Here is a 14,768-nt window from a genome sequence, read left to right as displayed (position 1 = left end):
TTTGTACTTTTCCTTGCTGAAGGGATTCTCACCCCCTTCCCTAGTAGCTGCTTCACAACACACCCATCACAAGCGCCTAATTGGTTGTTATTACAACCATTTTCCTTACTATTGGTCAACAGTCAAAAGTTTGACACATGAAAAAGGTCAACATACATTAGATTGACATGTTGAAAAGGTCGGCACAAGCAAAATGTCGGTATGAAAAATGTTGACATGGAAAAAACGTCATCATCAGATTTGAACTATTGTTGGTGTCTTAGTTGAGATAGTTAGACAAGGACATTGTATAAGTGTACCGCTGTGCTTGGCACACTATTATATTCTCCCTCTATGTGTGACAGGCCGATGGAGGGGTTGGCTGACGTCACATGACACCAGTGCCCGCCTCCTCTTCGGCGGACACCAAAAGAAATAAAAGTCAGTTCATACGGACAGGGCCGGTGCAAGGCACCGGAGCGCCCCAGGCGAGTCGGGGTGGGGGCGCCCCGGTGCCGGGGGAGGGGTACCTGTCCTGCGGCGCTGTCCGGTGCCGGGCGAGGGGGGTACCTGTCATGCGGCGCTGTCCGGTGCTGGGGGAGGGGGGTACCTGTCCTGCGGCGCTGTGTATTTAAAGCTGGCGGCGGAGGCAGCGGGGGTCCCTGCAGTCCATTAGAAATAACAAGCGCTATCCGCCGGGCTATGCGGAAGCGCTTCTGTTGTGAAAACACTGGCAGCACACTGATTGGCTGAGATCAGCGTGCGCCGTGCTGCCAGTGTTTTCACAACAGAAGCGCTTCCGCATAGCCCGGCGGATAGCGCTTGTTATTTCTAACGGACTGCAGGGACCTCCGCCGCCAGCTTTAAATACACAGCGCCGCAGGACCGGTACCCGGGCGGCACGGGGGGGGGGGGGGGGGGGGGGGGCAAAATGCCGCCCTCCAGTGGCCGGCGCCCTAGGCAAATGCCTAGATTTGCCTAGTGGTGGCGCCGGCCCTGCATACTGACTTATTTCCGAAGGGGAGAGAAATCATTTGATGGTCAGCGATCATCGAATGATTTCTTTCCCCTTCGGCTGCATGCGAGGCGATGTGTTCACATACATCCCCTTGCATGTTATCTCAGGGATTCGATGGTGGAGGGGCGGGCGTTCGGCCAGGTGGCAGACGGCATTCAGCCGCTCACTAAGCAGGAACCAACTACTGCTAATCACCCCCTTAGTACACATAAAGGCAAAATACTCACCGAATATTATCACCACAAAAGACCAATAGATATTTACTTAATTTTAATATATATTATTCACAGTTCATTTTAATACTACTTCAAAATAAATTATTTTTTATTTAGTTTTGCATATGCACATCAATCAGAATTAGTGCATGCGTTATATGGCAGTATGCTACATAGTGCAGGCTGCTACTGGACTGATGGAAGCAGAAAGGGACTGGGCACCTGTGACACTCTGAAAGACACAACAGTGTTAGAATGGCTTTCTTAATAAAACTCCTCAACTGCTAGAAAAGCTTGTCTCACACGGTGATACATTTAATGGTGTGATGGGGTATCCACTGGAAGGAAGACCTTTCCTAGGAATGTTACACAACTGGTGTCTTCAGAAGATCTGGTTAAAGTTTACAAGCTATAAAGGAATGAAAAGAGCTTGGATAACACGTGTTGCCTCGTACAGGGCTTCTTACTGATTTTTCTTTTCATCTCGTGGAAAATAGGGAGGTGGCGGAGGCAGGTCCTAAAGAAACAAGACAGATGGGTCACATTTCTTAGCTTTGATTTTAGAGGGATTTTAACTTTATATGTCAGTTTGCAAAAATGAGTCAGCACAGCTATGCATGGACGCAAGTTACTTGCAGACGGAGTATCCCGTATCCGAATTCTAATAGGATTCAAACCCCAAAACATTGCTGTATGCACCCTTCAAAGGTGTCAACAGAAATATGTGGTACTGTAAGTAGGGCATTTTGAGGCTTACTGTGGCTAGCTGCGGTTACCATGCATTAGCAGTGGGGCTAACTGCTTTTGGGGCTTACTGCTTGCTGCCGTTACCATGCATTAGCAGTGGGGCTAACCTCATTAGAAATTAACAAATTAAGTCCCACAGCTAATTTAATTCCCCCCTTAGTGTCTAGTTGCAGAAGCAATCTCTCTGTAAAAAAACTTACCATTGGCATGTACTGGGGAGCACTGGGCTGTGTGCAGTAACCACTGGCTGCTGCCTCTGCTGCCTTGGCCTCAGCTACAGAAGGAAAAAGAGCATAAATGGGCTTTAAGATATTCCATTATTTCACCTTGCCAATACCACGTGGGGCTTAGGAGATATATATATATATATATATATATATATATATATATATATATATATATGGATGTATGTATGTATGTATGTATGTATGTATGTATGAATGAATGAATGTTCCAGCATAACTCTGGAATGCCTAAAGCAATTTACATCAAACTTGGTACACATATGACTTACAGTATCTGCAGCCAGGGAGTTGCCAGTCATGTGTGAGCGCTTTAGCGATGTGGCCATACATTTTTTGCTGGCACATCACAGGATGGGATCCGTCGAACAGGGCGGTCCTGCCCAGTGTTGAACGCACAATATCCCCCCCCCCCTCCGCAGTCTAGCGCTGGAATTTCACAAAACTGTAACCAGTTCTGGATAACCCCATAAATACAGTACTGTGCAAAAGTTTTAGGCAGGTATGGAAAAAATTGTTAATAGTTTATTTTTATAAATTAAAATAGACAGTATGGGGTTATCGGAACCAATAAAATATATACCCATAATCATATGCTTACTTTTACTGGCTAATAAAAACATGTTTTTAAAGGGCCCCCATACACTAACTCAATTTGGGCCATTTCCACCCGTTCCCGACAGAACGAGATGAGAAATTGGGTCAAATCGAATGTGTGTGATATCCCCTCAGGTACGATGCGCGGTCTTCTGCACATTGGACTTGAGTCAGAGGTCGGACCGGCATGCAAATCTGACCTGGGACCCTCCTCCTGGTGGCGAGGAACAGGGATCGCATGCGATCAATCACATGTGAACGGACCGCATGTGATGTATGGCATGCGACCATGCTGCCTGGGAAGATGGGTCGTAGGGGATACACTGCGCCAAGAGATATCACTAGTGGCTAACCGGCCTCGTGGATATACTGATTAGTGCTTTACTGGCTGTGACTGTTGTACCTGCTGTAGAAAAAGGCAGATCAGAAGCACATGCAGATGGAGGCTCCATGGGGCCTGGATAAGGAGGAGGAGGAGGATGCATGTATGTCAAAGAACTATCTTGCATTGAAGGTCTAGGATAAAACTCTGTAACAGAATACAGGATAAAGTGAAATTACCACAGTGTGTGCAACACAGAAGAACAAAAAGCTTCTCAGCTGAGAGGCCAAAAGCCACCTATGGATCACTAATAAACTATTGCACAAAATCGGTCCTCAGGACTCCACGCAGTGCATGTTTTGCAGATCTCCTCACAGACTCAAGTGAAATAATTAGCTCCACCTGTGGATCTTTTAAAATGTGTCAGTCAGTACTGAGGGCACCTGTCAGGTGACTTGGAAACCATGATCTGTGCGGGGTCCTGAGGACCGAGTTTGAGAACCACTGAACTATTGTACTCTATAATACAAAACAGGCTACTATAGTCGAAACATTTAGGTGGAGACTGCTGGTATACTATATTCAGGATAAAGTGGACTGAAACTGGGTTCCTCAGACCTCCCTTATATAGGGAAGGGCAACTTTTAAACCTGAGACCGTAGCTCCTACAACTCTATGTGTCCGGCAGGTACACCAATTTATGTTGGATTTTTATTCAGGAATTGTCTTGAAAAAAGGACCAACTATATTTCCTAGCTGTTTCGGAGATCACTACATAGATATAATGTTTTGTTTCTTCTCATCTCATCTATCTCATCAAAGCCATTCAAGGACTTTTGAGCACTATATAGGACCATACATATCCCTGCACTTTACCACTTTGCATTTATTTAAATTTTACATATTGTGTGTGTAGTTTTCTTATCTAGTTGTTTTTTTGTTTTCCACTGGGAGAGGGGGATTGAAATGGAAGTCTTAGCTGAATGGATAAGGTTATTAAACTTTAAATGCAGCTAACTGCAAGAATTATTAGATAGACTTTGTCTAGAAAGAAAGACAGTTGATAGGTCAACCACTATTGGTCGACATATGAAAAAGGTTAACATTCATAGGTCGATATGGTCAAAATGTCTACATGAAAAAAAGTTGACATATTAAAAAAGGTTGGCCTGGATTTCTTTTCAATTTTAAGGTGCCAATGTCAACATTGTCATTACGGGACCCCATGTACTGCGTACCCTGGCATGGCTCGCTTCATTCGCCGTGCTTTAGGATTGGCGCCTCACTGAGCTCAGCACATTTTACCCTTCTCAACAGAAGTCCATATGGATGATATTGTATGAAAAAAGCCCCAAAAATTGTAAAAATCTCATGTCAACCTTTATCATGTCAACCGTTTGTGTTGACCTTTTGACTATGTCAAACTATTGCATGTTGACATATTGTCTGTGTCGACCTATTGACTGTCTATGTAGACACTGTAGATCTGTCAAACGGAACCACAGCAGGCATTGAAGAGATTTCGGGTATGTGAAAAGTGAACACCTGTCCCTATATATCTCTGTACTGCAGATAGTAATTTGAAGAGCAGAAATGATCTAATGTATTTACTGTCAGTTAATCAATAACCCAGTGGAGAAGAAAAGCATGAGGGGGAAGTACATTGTCATAGTGAATGACACGCATCTGTGTATCCGTCACTGATTTTGTAACTGAAAGGGTTATGGTTATAAGCGAGAGTACAGTCACAAACAACAGAAAATTATGGGATGCAGTAATGATAGTTTATTTGGGCCTGTTCTTTGCCATTTCAGACAAAACTGCTCATATCTAATTAAATTACAGGTCAAAAGGCTGAGAAAGCTGTAATATCAGTATCTATCTGACTAGGTCCCAACCAATCCACACACTTCTGCTCAGCAAGCCTTTAAGCCTGCTATCCACTGTCTGCTGCACAAGAGTGACAGGGAGCAAGGTCCTTCAACAGCAGCAACTAGAATATCCTGCAGTAGACAGGTGCACTGAGAAGTACAATAAAATACAGTAAAATAAGCCCCGATCGCCAGCACAGGGGTTTTCTTCCTCCTGCCTCAGGCAGGCAAAACCAAAACCTTGAAAACTGTGCTTCGAAGTTGCAATCACTGCTGTAGAAACATATATGCCAGCGGCTTTTCGCTGACCCAATGCGTTTCCGTGCGTTGTACGGTAATGTATCACAGAGTACACACAGGATTATTAGGATAAAATCACAATAACATTTTTGCCTCTGTATTTTATTTTTAGGCTAACTTCTTCATGCACACAATTTTTTCTTACAGTTATAATTTAATGATTTGGTACTTGTTTCCAAGCAGGGCGCCCGTCGCAGGTGATCGCATACCTTAACTTAAGGTATGCGATGGACGCGACCGACACGATTTCAGGGCAATTTTTAGCCTTTTCCCCGACAATTAAAAAAACGCGTCCATCGCATGCCTTAAGTTAAGGCATGCGATGCGACCGATGGACGCGATTTTACATAGGGAACAATGTTAAATGGGCCAATGGACCAGATTTTTCATTGTATACCCACCCTTATGGGTATTTTACATTTGAAATGCCCCCCCCCCCCATTGTTAATGCCACGCCACGATGAACGCCAACCCGAAGCGTGGCGAGCGCAGCGGTACGCGTCCTCCGACCTTTTCATACCCCCACTATCCACATCGGCGTGGATAGTGCCCGAAGCGTGGCGAGCTTCGTGCTCGATGGGGGGGCAGTTGACCCATCAGGGTGGGTATACAATGAAAATTGGGGTCTGGGGGGGCATTTAACATTGGGCCCAATGTAAAATCGGGTCTCAGGGACCATTTTACATTGGTTCCGATGTAAAAATCGCATTGATCGCATCGCATGCGATTTGGTTGTATGCGATGCGATCGAATCGATTTTTTAGGACCCGATGGATACAATCAAAAACGCAGGCGCCGTGCTAGGAAACAAGTACCAATGATTTATATTAAGGGCATCAAGGAATTGATTTTCATGGGAGATAACATAAAGACACCTTTAATTTGTATGCCTAGAGACTATAAATTATTACTGTATTTGTGAAGCACTTACCAGTAGGAGGTGGGGGAAAAGCATACCCAGCGGGAGGAGGAGGATAGATCCCATTGGCTGCAGTTGGTGGATATTCATATCCTCCATAGGTCATGAATGGATTTGCATTAGAAGGGGGTCCTCCTCTTGAAGCTGGAGAGACAGTAGAAGAAATAATAAGGAGATCTTCTAAGGTAAAGGTGGCCATACATCTACAGATCGATTGTCAGATTGGGCTGGTTGGAACAAAAACCTGGTAATATCTGAATGACAGTTTTTGGAGGTTTTCCAGCATTTCAAAGCAAATGGTCAACTGTCATTTGCTCTCATCCATTACCTGGATTTTGTTCCAACCTGCCAGATCTGTAGATGTATGGTTACCTTTAGTTTTGCCGAAATACACTGCTTAGAAATTGCCATGACCATTAGCAATTTGCCTAGTCTGCTGAAATCAAGGGTGAGATTTAATGGGATGAGAGATTCAGAAAATGAGAGATTTGGTGAGAAATCTCCAGTTTTTTAAAGCGGCAATCATTTACACTTCAAAATCAAACTGGTTTTGCAGTGTAAATGATTGCTGCTTTAAAAAAACTGGAGATTTCTTACCAAATCTCTCACTTTCTGAATCTCTCATCCTATTAAATCTCACCCACTCCATGCAAATAAACACTTTTTTGAAATGCCAAAAAAATAAATATTAAACCAAACGTCTCACAATGTCAGATAGATTATATATCGTAATCTCAAGATTGCCTTAAAACCAGTAAGATGAGCTAGATATCCTTTTAATTTCAATGTATTTTAATGGATGCAGAAAGTCCAAAGATATGCTCTGTGTAGTACGAGACTACATGGAGCAAATATTCACTTTGTTTTGCATTCTGACTCCCCGGGCCCTAGATAATTAACCAAAATATCCCCTAAAAATGCCAGTGTCGCTCACAGAGTATACTTTTTGTGTGTGCCATATTTATATAAGCTTCAATTAATTGACTTGGCTGTATTTGTATTTATGTATACTAAAAGAACAGTCGCTGTGAGTGATGCTGGCATTTGTAGCAGTTATTTTGAGGATCTCTCACAGCAATGTTGTTACTCAGGGTTAAGGCTTGTGCTGGACAGGCTAGTGATGGCACTATGGCAAAGGGGCCCAAAGCTGGTGTTCCCCAGTTATAGCATCACAGTCTGTCTAGGCCTAGTGCTGGTAGTAACTTATTTAGGGGAAGCCCATGCTCTTTGTCCCTAGAGTTTCCTAACATCAGCACTAGAGATGGTTACACTTTGCATGCTATGATAACTTATCTTGCTGCCAAGAGGAACCTCTCATTTTTAGTATTTACATTTAAGTTGATTTTTAAACTTTCCACTCATTACATCTTGTACTCCGACTTGTACTTCGTTCACTGGAAATAAAAGGGCAACAACACATTGTACTTGTAAGTTGAATTTTTGGTTTACTAAATGAAGCAATTTGTATCTAGCCATAATTTAAAAAGGTTTAATGCTGTGTACACACGGTCCGATTTCCTTTCTGATGTTGACGATATAGTCAACATTGGATCGGCATTGGATCAACATCGGATGCAGATCGCAAGGGTTTTAACCCTTGCGATCCCGATCCGATCCGCGTTCACGTATCGGAAGCCAGAAAGTCTTGGCTGCCTTGTCTATATAGTGCAGATCTGCACTATATAGTCAAGATAGGATGCAAATCGGATGTGCCTTAAGATCCTATCCATGATCCTATCTGATCAGATCATGGATAGGATCTTAAGGCACATCTAACGTGTGTACACACCATAAGAAATTTGCAGCCTAATGAATTTCTATCAATAGGGGTTATTCGGAGTTGCACGTAAAATGGCTGCAGTAGTCACTACTTACTAATTTATGCTAATTTGTGAGAACAGAGATGTGTCACCTCCATTTCGGGGATGGGAAGAGGTGATGAATCTTCGTTGTAGGGTGGAGTTTTCCTGGCCTCCTCGACTTGCGTGGCACCATGGGTGTTGCAAGCCGCCTGATGGTTACTAAGTGATCCGCGCACATTCCATCCCACAGCACATAAAGTAAGCGCTGCCTGTACTTTTTTTTTAACTAGATTGCATCGTATCTAGTTCATAACGCATGGTGCTTTAGCACACTGCATGTGCGCATTGCACTGTGTATGGGCACCTTTAGAAAGACTTTATCTAATATTGATCAAGTTTGCACCAGAGATAGCCAGTGAAAACACAGCATAGCAGCATCAACAACAAGCACACAGACCCAGCTGTAAGAGTGTTTGGAAATATAGTAAATAGTGGGATATACCATAACCACACATTATTAAAGGAGGGGAAATGCAGAGTGGAAAACAAACTGCTTACCTTGAGAAGCCACTTGTAACATGTGCTGGCCAAATTCTATAGCTCCGCCAGCAGGAAAACTGAGTTTGAATGTGGCGGAGCCTTCCCAGCCACCTGCATATATAGGATAAGTGAAACGACAATTACTGCCTACAGTATCTTACAATTCATTTCTGTACACTTAGATGTGTGATGCGTAACATATGTAACCGTCCCAGCCTACTCAGATATTATATAAGTCCACAGCAGCAATGCAAAGCTATGTTTTATCCTTGCACTTATGGTAATAGAATAACAATATAATTAAACTGGATTCTTATCACAGTTCATCTTTAAGACAGAGCATTAATATGGAGACAAAAACCATATGCTTAAAAAGCTTTGTATTGCATTTATATCATTATAATAATTGACTGATGAAATTAACAACATTTGTAGAAGTTCAGTCTTAAAAATACTGCATAGATGTTCTTTGCAAGAATGAAGACTATGTGCAGTATTCAATGAGGATAATTCGCCCTGTTTCACGGCGAATTTGTGCTATTTTCGCGTTGGAAGGTGATTTTTGGGGGTCAGAAAGTGAATCACCCTATTCAACGTGCACTTCTCGCCGTCTTGCTAAGTGATTTTCGCCGTGTAGCAAATCGCCATCTTTTCATGGTGAAATGGAAAGTGAACTTTTAAAATAAAGTTGTTGTTGTTTTACATTTGGTGTAAAAAAATCAGGAATTTGATTCTGAGAAGGGGCATGCTATTTTTATTCATGTGCTTATAGCACATGAATATATATTTAATTTAAAAAAATATATAATTTTTTTTACACATAGCAGCCAGCAGGGGGCTGGGAGCCTAGAGCCGCTCATTAGATATTCATATATTCACTGCTCCCGATCATTACATATGCACGATCGGGTGCAGTGAATACCAGGTCCCCTGCTGGCTCTCCCGGCTCAGCCCATACGTTCTGGGGCAGGCAGGGACACTTCCATCTCCCTGCCTGCCGCCGTCCTCAGGCTCCCTGCGGCGGTTCACATTCGCAGTCAGGGGCAGCAAGCCCCTGCCTCATGGAATACTGTGTCAGCGAGGGCTGGCAGCGAGGGCTCCAGCCCTCCGTAACATGGCGAATGTGCAGCGGATTCGCTGCACATTGCGATTAGGGACATTGAATACTGCCCTATGTGGCACTACTACACTAAGGCACTAATTCAGGTTGGATCGGTAAGCTACTTACATCACAGCTTAACAGAGCGCCTGAGACACCGCCTGGCCGATTCCCCCCGGTACCATGCCAGGGAATGTGTATGAGAACGAAACCCCTCACATGCCTCCACTAGCAGGAGAAATCATTAGATGGTCTCCAACCATCTAATGATATTTCATCCAGTTCTGAGTGATCTTGAATTAGGCCCCAAGTTCTGCACTCCAGTTCATGAAAAAATATACTTTTAACTTCATTCTGGATAAAAAAAATATGACTACGTGTGGAAACCAATTGTCAAGACTGCCAATCTCTCAACTACAGACCGCACGACCCCATCATACAGCTCATATCTTATGTCATAATTATATTCCTCATGTCTTCTTCTTACCAGGGCCGGCGCCACCACTAGGCAAATCTAGGCATTTGCCTAGGGCGCCGGCCACTGGAGGGCGGCATTTCGCCCCCCCCCCCCCCCCCCCCCAGGGGGTACCTGTCCTGCGGCTGTGTACATAAAGCTTGCGGCAGCAGCGGAGGGTCCCTGCAGTCAAGAAATAACGGGCGCTATCCGCCTGGCTACGCGGAAGCGCTTCTGATGTGGAAACACTGGCCGCACGCTGATTGGCTGAGATTCAGCCAATCAGCGTGCGCCGTGCGGCCAGTGGTTTCACAACAGAAGCGCTTCCGCGTAGCCAGGCGGATAGCGCTCGTTATTTCTTGACTGCAGGGACCTCCCGCTGCCGCCGCAAGCTTTATATACACAGCCGCAGGACAGGTACACCCCCCCGGCAACGGGGCGCCCCCACCCCGACTCGCCTGGGGCGCTCCGGTGCCTTGCACCGGCCCTGCTTCTTACCCTGACCTGCACCTCATATTAGAGTTTTTGAGCAGTAAAAGGAATGGAGAAATGGACAAGTGGAGAAGTTGCCTTGAGCAACCAATCAGCTTTGAGGAAGCATTTATCAAGCACATTCTATAAAATAAAAAGCACAGTAGATGCTGATTTATTGCTATGGGTAACTTCTTCACTCTTTCAATACTTGATACATCAACCCCATTGTCTATCTGTAATATATACACACACACTTACTTTTCAAACAAGACTTCTCTAATGCTGCTACCTATGCATGGGACTTACAATAAAAAATAACAATACATTTGCTTCTTACCACCAGGCTCAGCTCTCACACTGCCCTTGATAAAGTTGGCTCCAAAAACAGGTTGCTTGATTTCACAATCTTTCATCAGGTAGAAGGGCATCATAAATGACTGCATAGGGTCCCTTCCTTTGGAAATAAATATCACCTGTAGATGTAATTGGAGCATCGCATTAGAACACTGTGAGTGTAATCTAAGCATCAAAGTAATGGCATAATTAAAACCTACTCTATTTTAGAGTGACTGTTCAGGTTCTTTTGCTCACCTCACAGGCACACAGGGGCACTAATTACTGACTAACACATTTTAAAAGATCAACAGGTGGAACTAATTACTTCACTTGTGATTCTGTGAGGAGACCTGGAAATCGTTAACTGTTGGTAGCTCTTGAGGACTGGAGTTGGCTACCCCTGGTGTAGGACAACGAAGACTATGGGCTCTATTTTCTAACGTTTTGCATTAAATAGGCTTTGTCTATCGTACATAGGGCCTAATTCAGAAACTAGCGCAGATTTGCACAAATAGCTAATGCACGCATGCGAAAACACAGCAGTGCTCATGCGTGACCCCTTAAACTGTGGTGGCATTGTTCAAAATTTAACTGCAGGCTAAGAAATGGCATGTGGGGGGCGGTGACTTGGCGTTGCAGGGGTGCGGTCCAGACAACACAAAGGTGTCCAGACCATTTGCACGGCAGGCTATGGCGGCTGCGTAACTCCACACACAAACGTTATGACCAGAAACATTGCCAACCAGTGACAGGCTTTGCAACAAGGCTTCACTGGGGCTACCCTATTGAAGCACTCGCATTAAAGCGATGCATTGCGGGTAGCGACTCGGCATGCGGGATGGCCACCTGTGTGCTACAACTGGAGCTCAATTAGGCCCATCTTTCTTTACTAAATGTGGTAAACTATTACAATAATGAATTAGAAATGGCCCCCTGCACCACAGGTGAATTTCCATGGGAACGCCCAGCATATTAATTCAAACGCCCCCTCCGCACTGGCCGTTCCCATGGGCGTGACGATGGCCCGCCGCCCCATGCCCCCCCCCCTCCGCACTGCTGTGTGCAAGCAGCCGGTGAATAATCAATTTGCCATGCTCTCTCGCATACAGAGGCTGTGCATGCGCATAAATACCGGGCATGCGCAGTCTCTAAAAATCACTCCCCTGCGCGAACTAGAATCACCCCCTATGTCACATTGTAGGGCTCCCAGTGCAGATTATGCAAAACAGTATCAATCTACCCCATTAGCTAGAGGGAATAATTGCACTTTGCACAATAGATGCTATACTGTTTACATCAGAATAAGTAACAGCTTTAGTGCTGCATTATAGATACTGTATTACATATTGGAAAAGGTAAATGTATCACTGATCACCATCTGCAAATCAGCCATAACTATATGCTTACTCTGTACGGGGTTAGTATAACGCTGCCTTTCTTGGTTCCTCGAAAGACATCTGGTGAGTTCTCCATGTCACTAAACGTAGCCTCCACATGTTCATAGGACATCAAAACACTGAAAGAAACCAGGAACAGCGAAGTTACACACCACAGAACTAAAGGCCCCATACATCAGCAGATCCATTTCCCACGAATTCCCCCAGCACTGCTGTCCCGCTGATTGGATTTGTGATCAATGGGAAGAGATGATGGGCAATATGTCGGGTAATCAGGGAATTAAAACCGCTGATCCAGACTGGTTTAATTTAGGATAGAGGAATCCGGATTTTTAAACATGTTGAATATTCCTGATGCCACTACTATGTCAGGGGAAAAGGTGCGTGGAAGGGGTCAGTTGAATACTGACCCTGCGAGCTGTGACAGCGAGCAGGCAGCCCTGCTTGCTGTCATGGCTCGCAGAAGCATTGAATACACCCCAATGAGGTCAATTGAACTAGGAGTCAATTTGCCAGTTTGATCCATGAAACTCGCACATACCGCATAAATGTGCACATGTGCGCTTGAATTAGAAACGCCAATTCACACTACTCAAGGTAAAAGCGCATCTTCTCTACAAAAAGATTACTCTGGAAAAATGTATGAAAAGTGTGGAAAACTTACTGGACCCCCAAAAATGGGGCAAAAGAGAGCACAGTACTATATATATGTACATAAGGAAAACACTTAGTATCTTAAAAGGTGTAAAATACCCTTGAACTGTGAGTAGACTAGGGTTACCACCTGTCCGGGATTACGCTGGACAGTCCGGTAATTATTACCAGCGTCCAGAGTCGTGGAGTTCACAGACTAGGTGATAACCGTAGATTATACAGGAATGCCAAGGATGGTCCAGCTCTAAAAGATATAAAGATAATCCACACAAACTTTAACATTATTCAAATTATAGTGTATAAATTACAAATAAAGTACTGAAGAGATTATTAATAGGCTTTGTTGCATGAAATTGTGGTATACAGTACCGATTATATCTTGAAGGATGAAACACAGGTTTACATGCACATCTAGATGATGAGTAGCCAGTGGGAAGAATTCATGTATTTTTGGAGAGTACTTACTGTATATAAAGAGTATAATACAGAATTCCTATTATTCCCTTATGAAAGGATTGTGGACATATGGATTTATGGGGGGAAATTTAATAGGATGAGAGATTCAGAAAGTGAGAGATTTGGTAAGAATTCACTAGTTTTTTAAAGCGGCAATCATTTACACGGCAAAACCAGTTTGATTTTGAAGTGTGATTGCCGCTTTAAAAACTGGAGATTCCTTACCAAATCTCTCACTTTCTGAATCTCTCATCCTATTACATTTCACCCAATGTGTTTTTGTGGGAAAACAAATTATATTTTAATAGAATTTTATCTGTAAAAAATATGAGGTATATTTTATATAATCATTGGTTCTAGTTTATGAATTTAAGTGTTATAATATTAGTGTTCTTAGCTAGAGATTATTATTATTATTATTATTTATGCAATATTAGAGAGAGAGAGAGAGAGAGAGAGAGAGAGAGAGAGAGAGAGAGAGAGAGAGAGAGAGAGAGAGAGAGAGAGAGAGAGAGAGAGATCAATATACACACACAAACACTTTATGTTTCACTTTTGTTGAGTACTATTTTCCGTGCCACATACTAGGAACTGAAGCCTGCATGGCACGCACTGCAGTGCAGTCCCAGGGTAAGGCAAGCAACGATGATGATGCACTATCACTAATAACAACATGCAGGTCTGTGTTGAGAGGACAGGTGCGCATTTACATTACAGTCTCCGCGCTCCTGAATGGTCAGCAGCCGTGCCCATCACACAGAGCCCCGCCCTCACTGACACTGCGAGTTGTCATGAGAATCCGGGAGGGTGTCAGGCGGTTGTAGTGACAGGATGACAGTGGTCATCTCTGCGTCTGAACTGCGGGCATTCACTCACCTCTCGCTGTTATTAATTACGACGCCTCCGCTATCCAGATGGTTTCTGTTCAGCGCCATGTTGCAGATACGCAGTGACACACCTCCCGCACCACGCTTGCAGCCAATCAGCGCACACGGCGACACTGTCACCTAGCAACCGCCTTACCCACGTCCGCCCACTTTTTTAGCGTTATTGTAACGGTACCCGACACTGCTCTTGAGATCTGATTGGCCAGCAGCAGAGGAGACTCAACACCCGGAAGTCAGGAAGTAAAATGGTTTCAATAGAGTTCTGCGTGAAGTCCAAGGTCTGAAATTCAAGTTAGCATGTTTACGGGTTGGAATAGACCTGTCGTACAAAGGTATTCAACATGCTGCCCTACAGCTACTATGTAACTACACATTCCAGTAGAGGAGTCACTGGGGTTCCTGTGCAGTGACTTGGCACACCCCTCTGAAAAAGTGATGTGGACCGTTGTGTGGCCAAGT

The 14,768-nt window shown here is 44.0% G+C and overlaps 1 protein-coding gene across 1 annotated transcript; it reads right to left on the bottom strand.

The window, feature by feature from the left end:
• Nucleotides 1-1,252: 1,252 nt before the first annotated feature.
• Nucleotides 1,253-14,454, bottom strand: WBP2 (WW domain binding protein 2). The gene is made up of 8 exons (XM_083147967.1): nucleotides 14,299-14,454; nucleotides 12,323-12,431; nucleotides 10,917-11,052; nucleotides 8,571-8,663; nucleotides 6,223-6,354; nucleotides 3,202-3,327; nucleotides 2,160-2,233; nucleotides 1,253-1,729 (listed from the first exon to the last, which is right to left on the bottom strand). Exons 1-8 carry the CDS (start codon nucleotides 14,355-14,357, stop codon nucleotides 1,676-1,678), a joined length of 783 nt encoding a protein of 260 aa, XP_083004093.1. The 5' UTR covers nucleotides 14,358-14,454; the 3' UTR covers nucleotides 1,253-1,675.
• Between the last annotated feature and the right edge of the window lie 314 nt (nucleotides 14,455-14,768).

The sequence above is a fragment of the Crinia signifera genome, chromosome 6, assembly GCF_055691185.1.
Source record: "Crinia signifera chromosome 6, ASM5569118v1, whole genome shotgun sequence".
In the NCBI taxonomy this organism is placed as follows: domain Eukaryota; kingdom Metazoa; phylum Chordata; class Amphibia; order Anura; family Myobatrachidae; genus Crinia; species Crinia signifera.
The sequence above is the reverse complement of the archived record's forward strand: the minus strand, read 5'-3'. Positions and strand labels throughout refer to the sequence as shown.

Excerpts from the sequence above, each read along its gene's own strand:
- WBP2 (XM_083147967.1), bottom strand. The coding sequence starts at position 14,357 with ATGGCGCTGAACAGAAACCATCTGGATAGCGGAGGCGTCGTAATTAAT. Across the intron at positions 12,432-14,298 it reads GTAATTAATAACAGCGAGAG|TGTTTTGATGTCCTATGAAC; the intron begins GTGAGTGAATGC and ends GGTTTCTTTCAG. Across the intron at positions 11,053-12,322 it reads TTATACTAACCCCGTACAGA|GTGATATTTATTTCCAAAGG; the intron begins GTAAGCATATAG and ends TTACATCTACAG.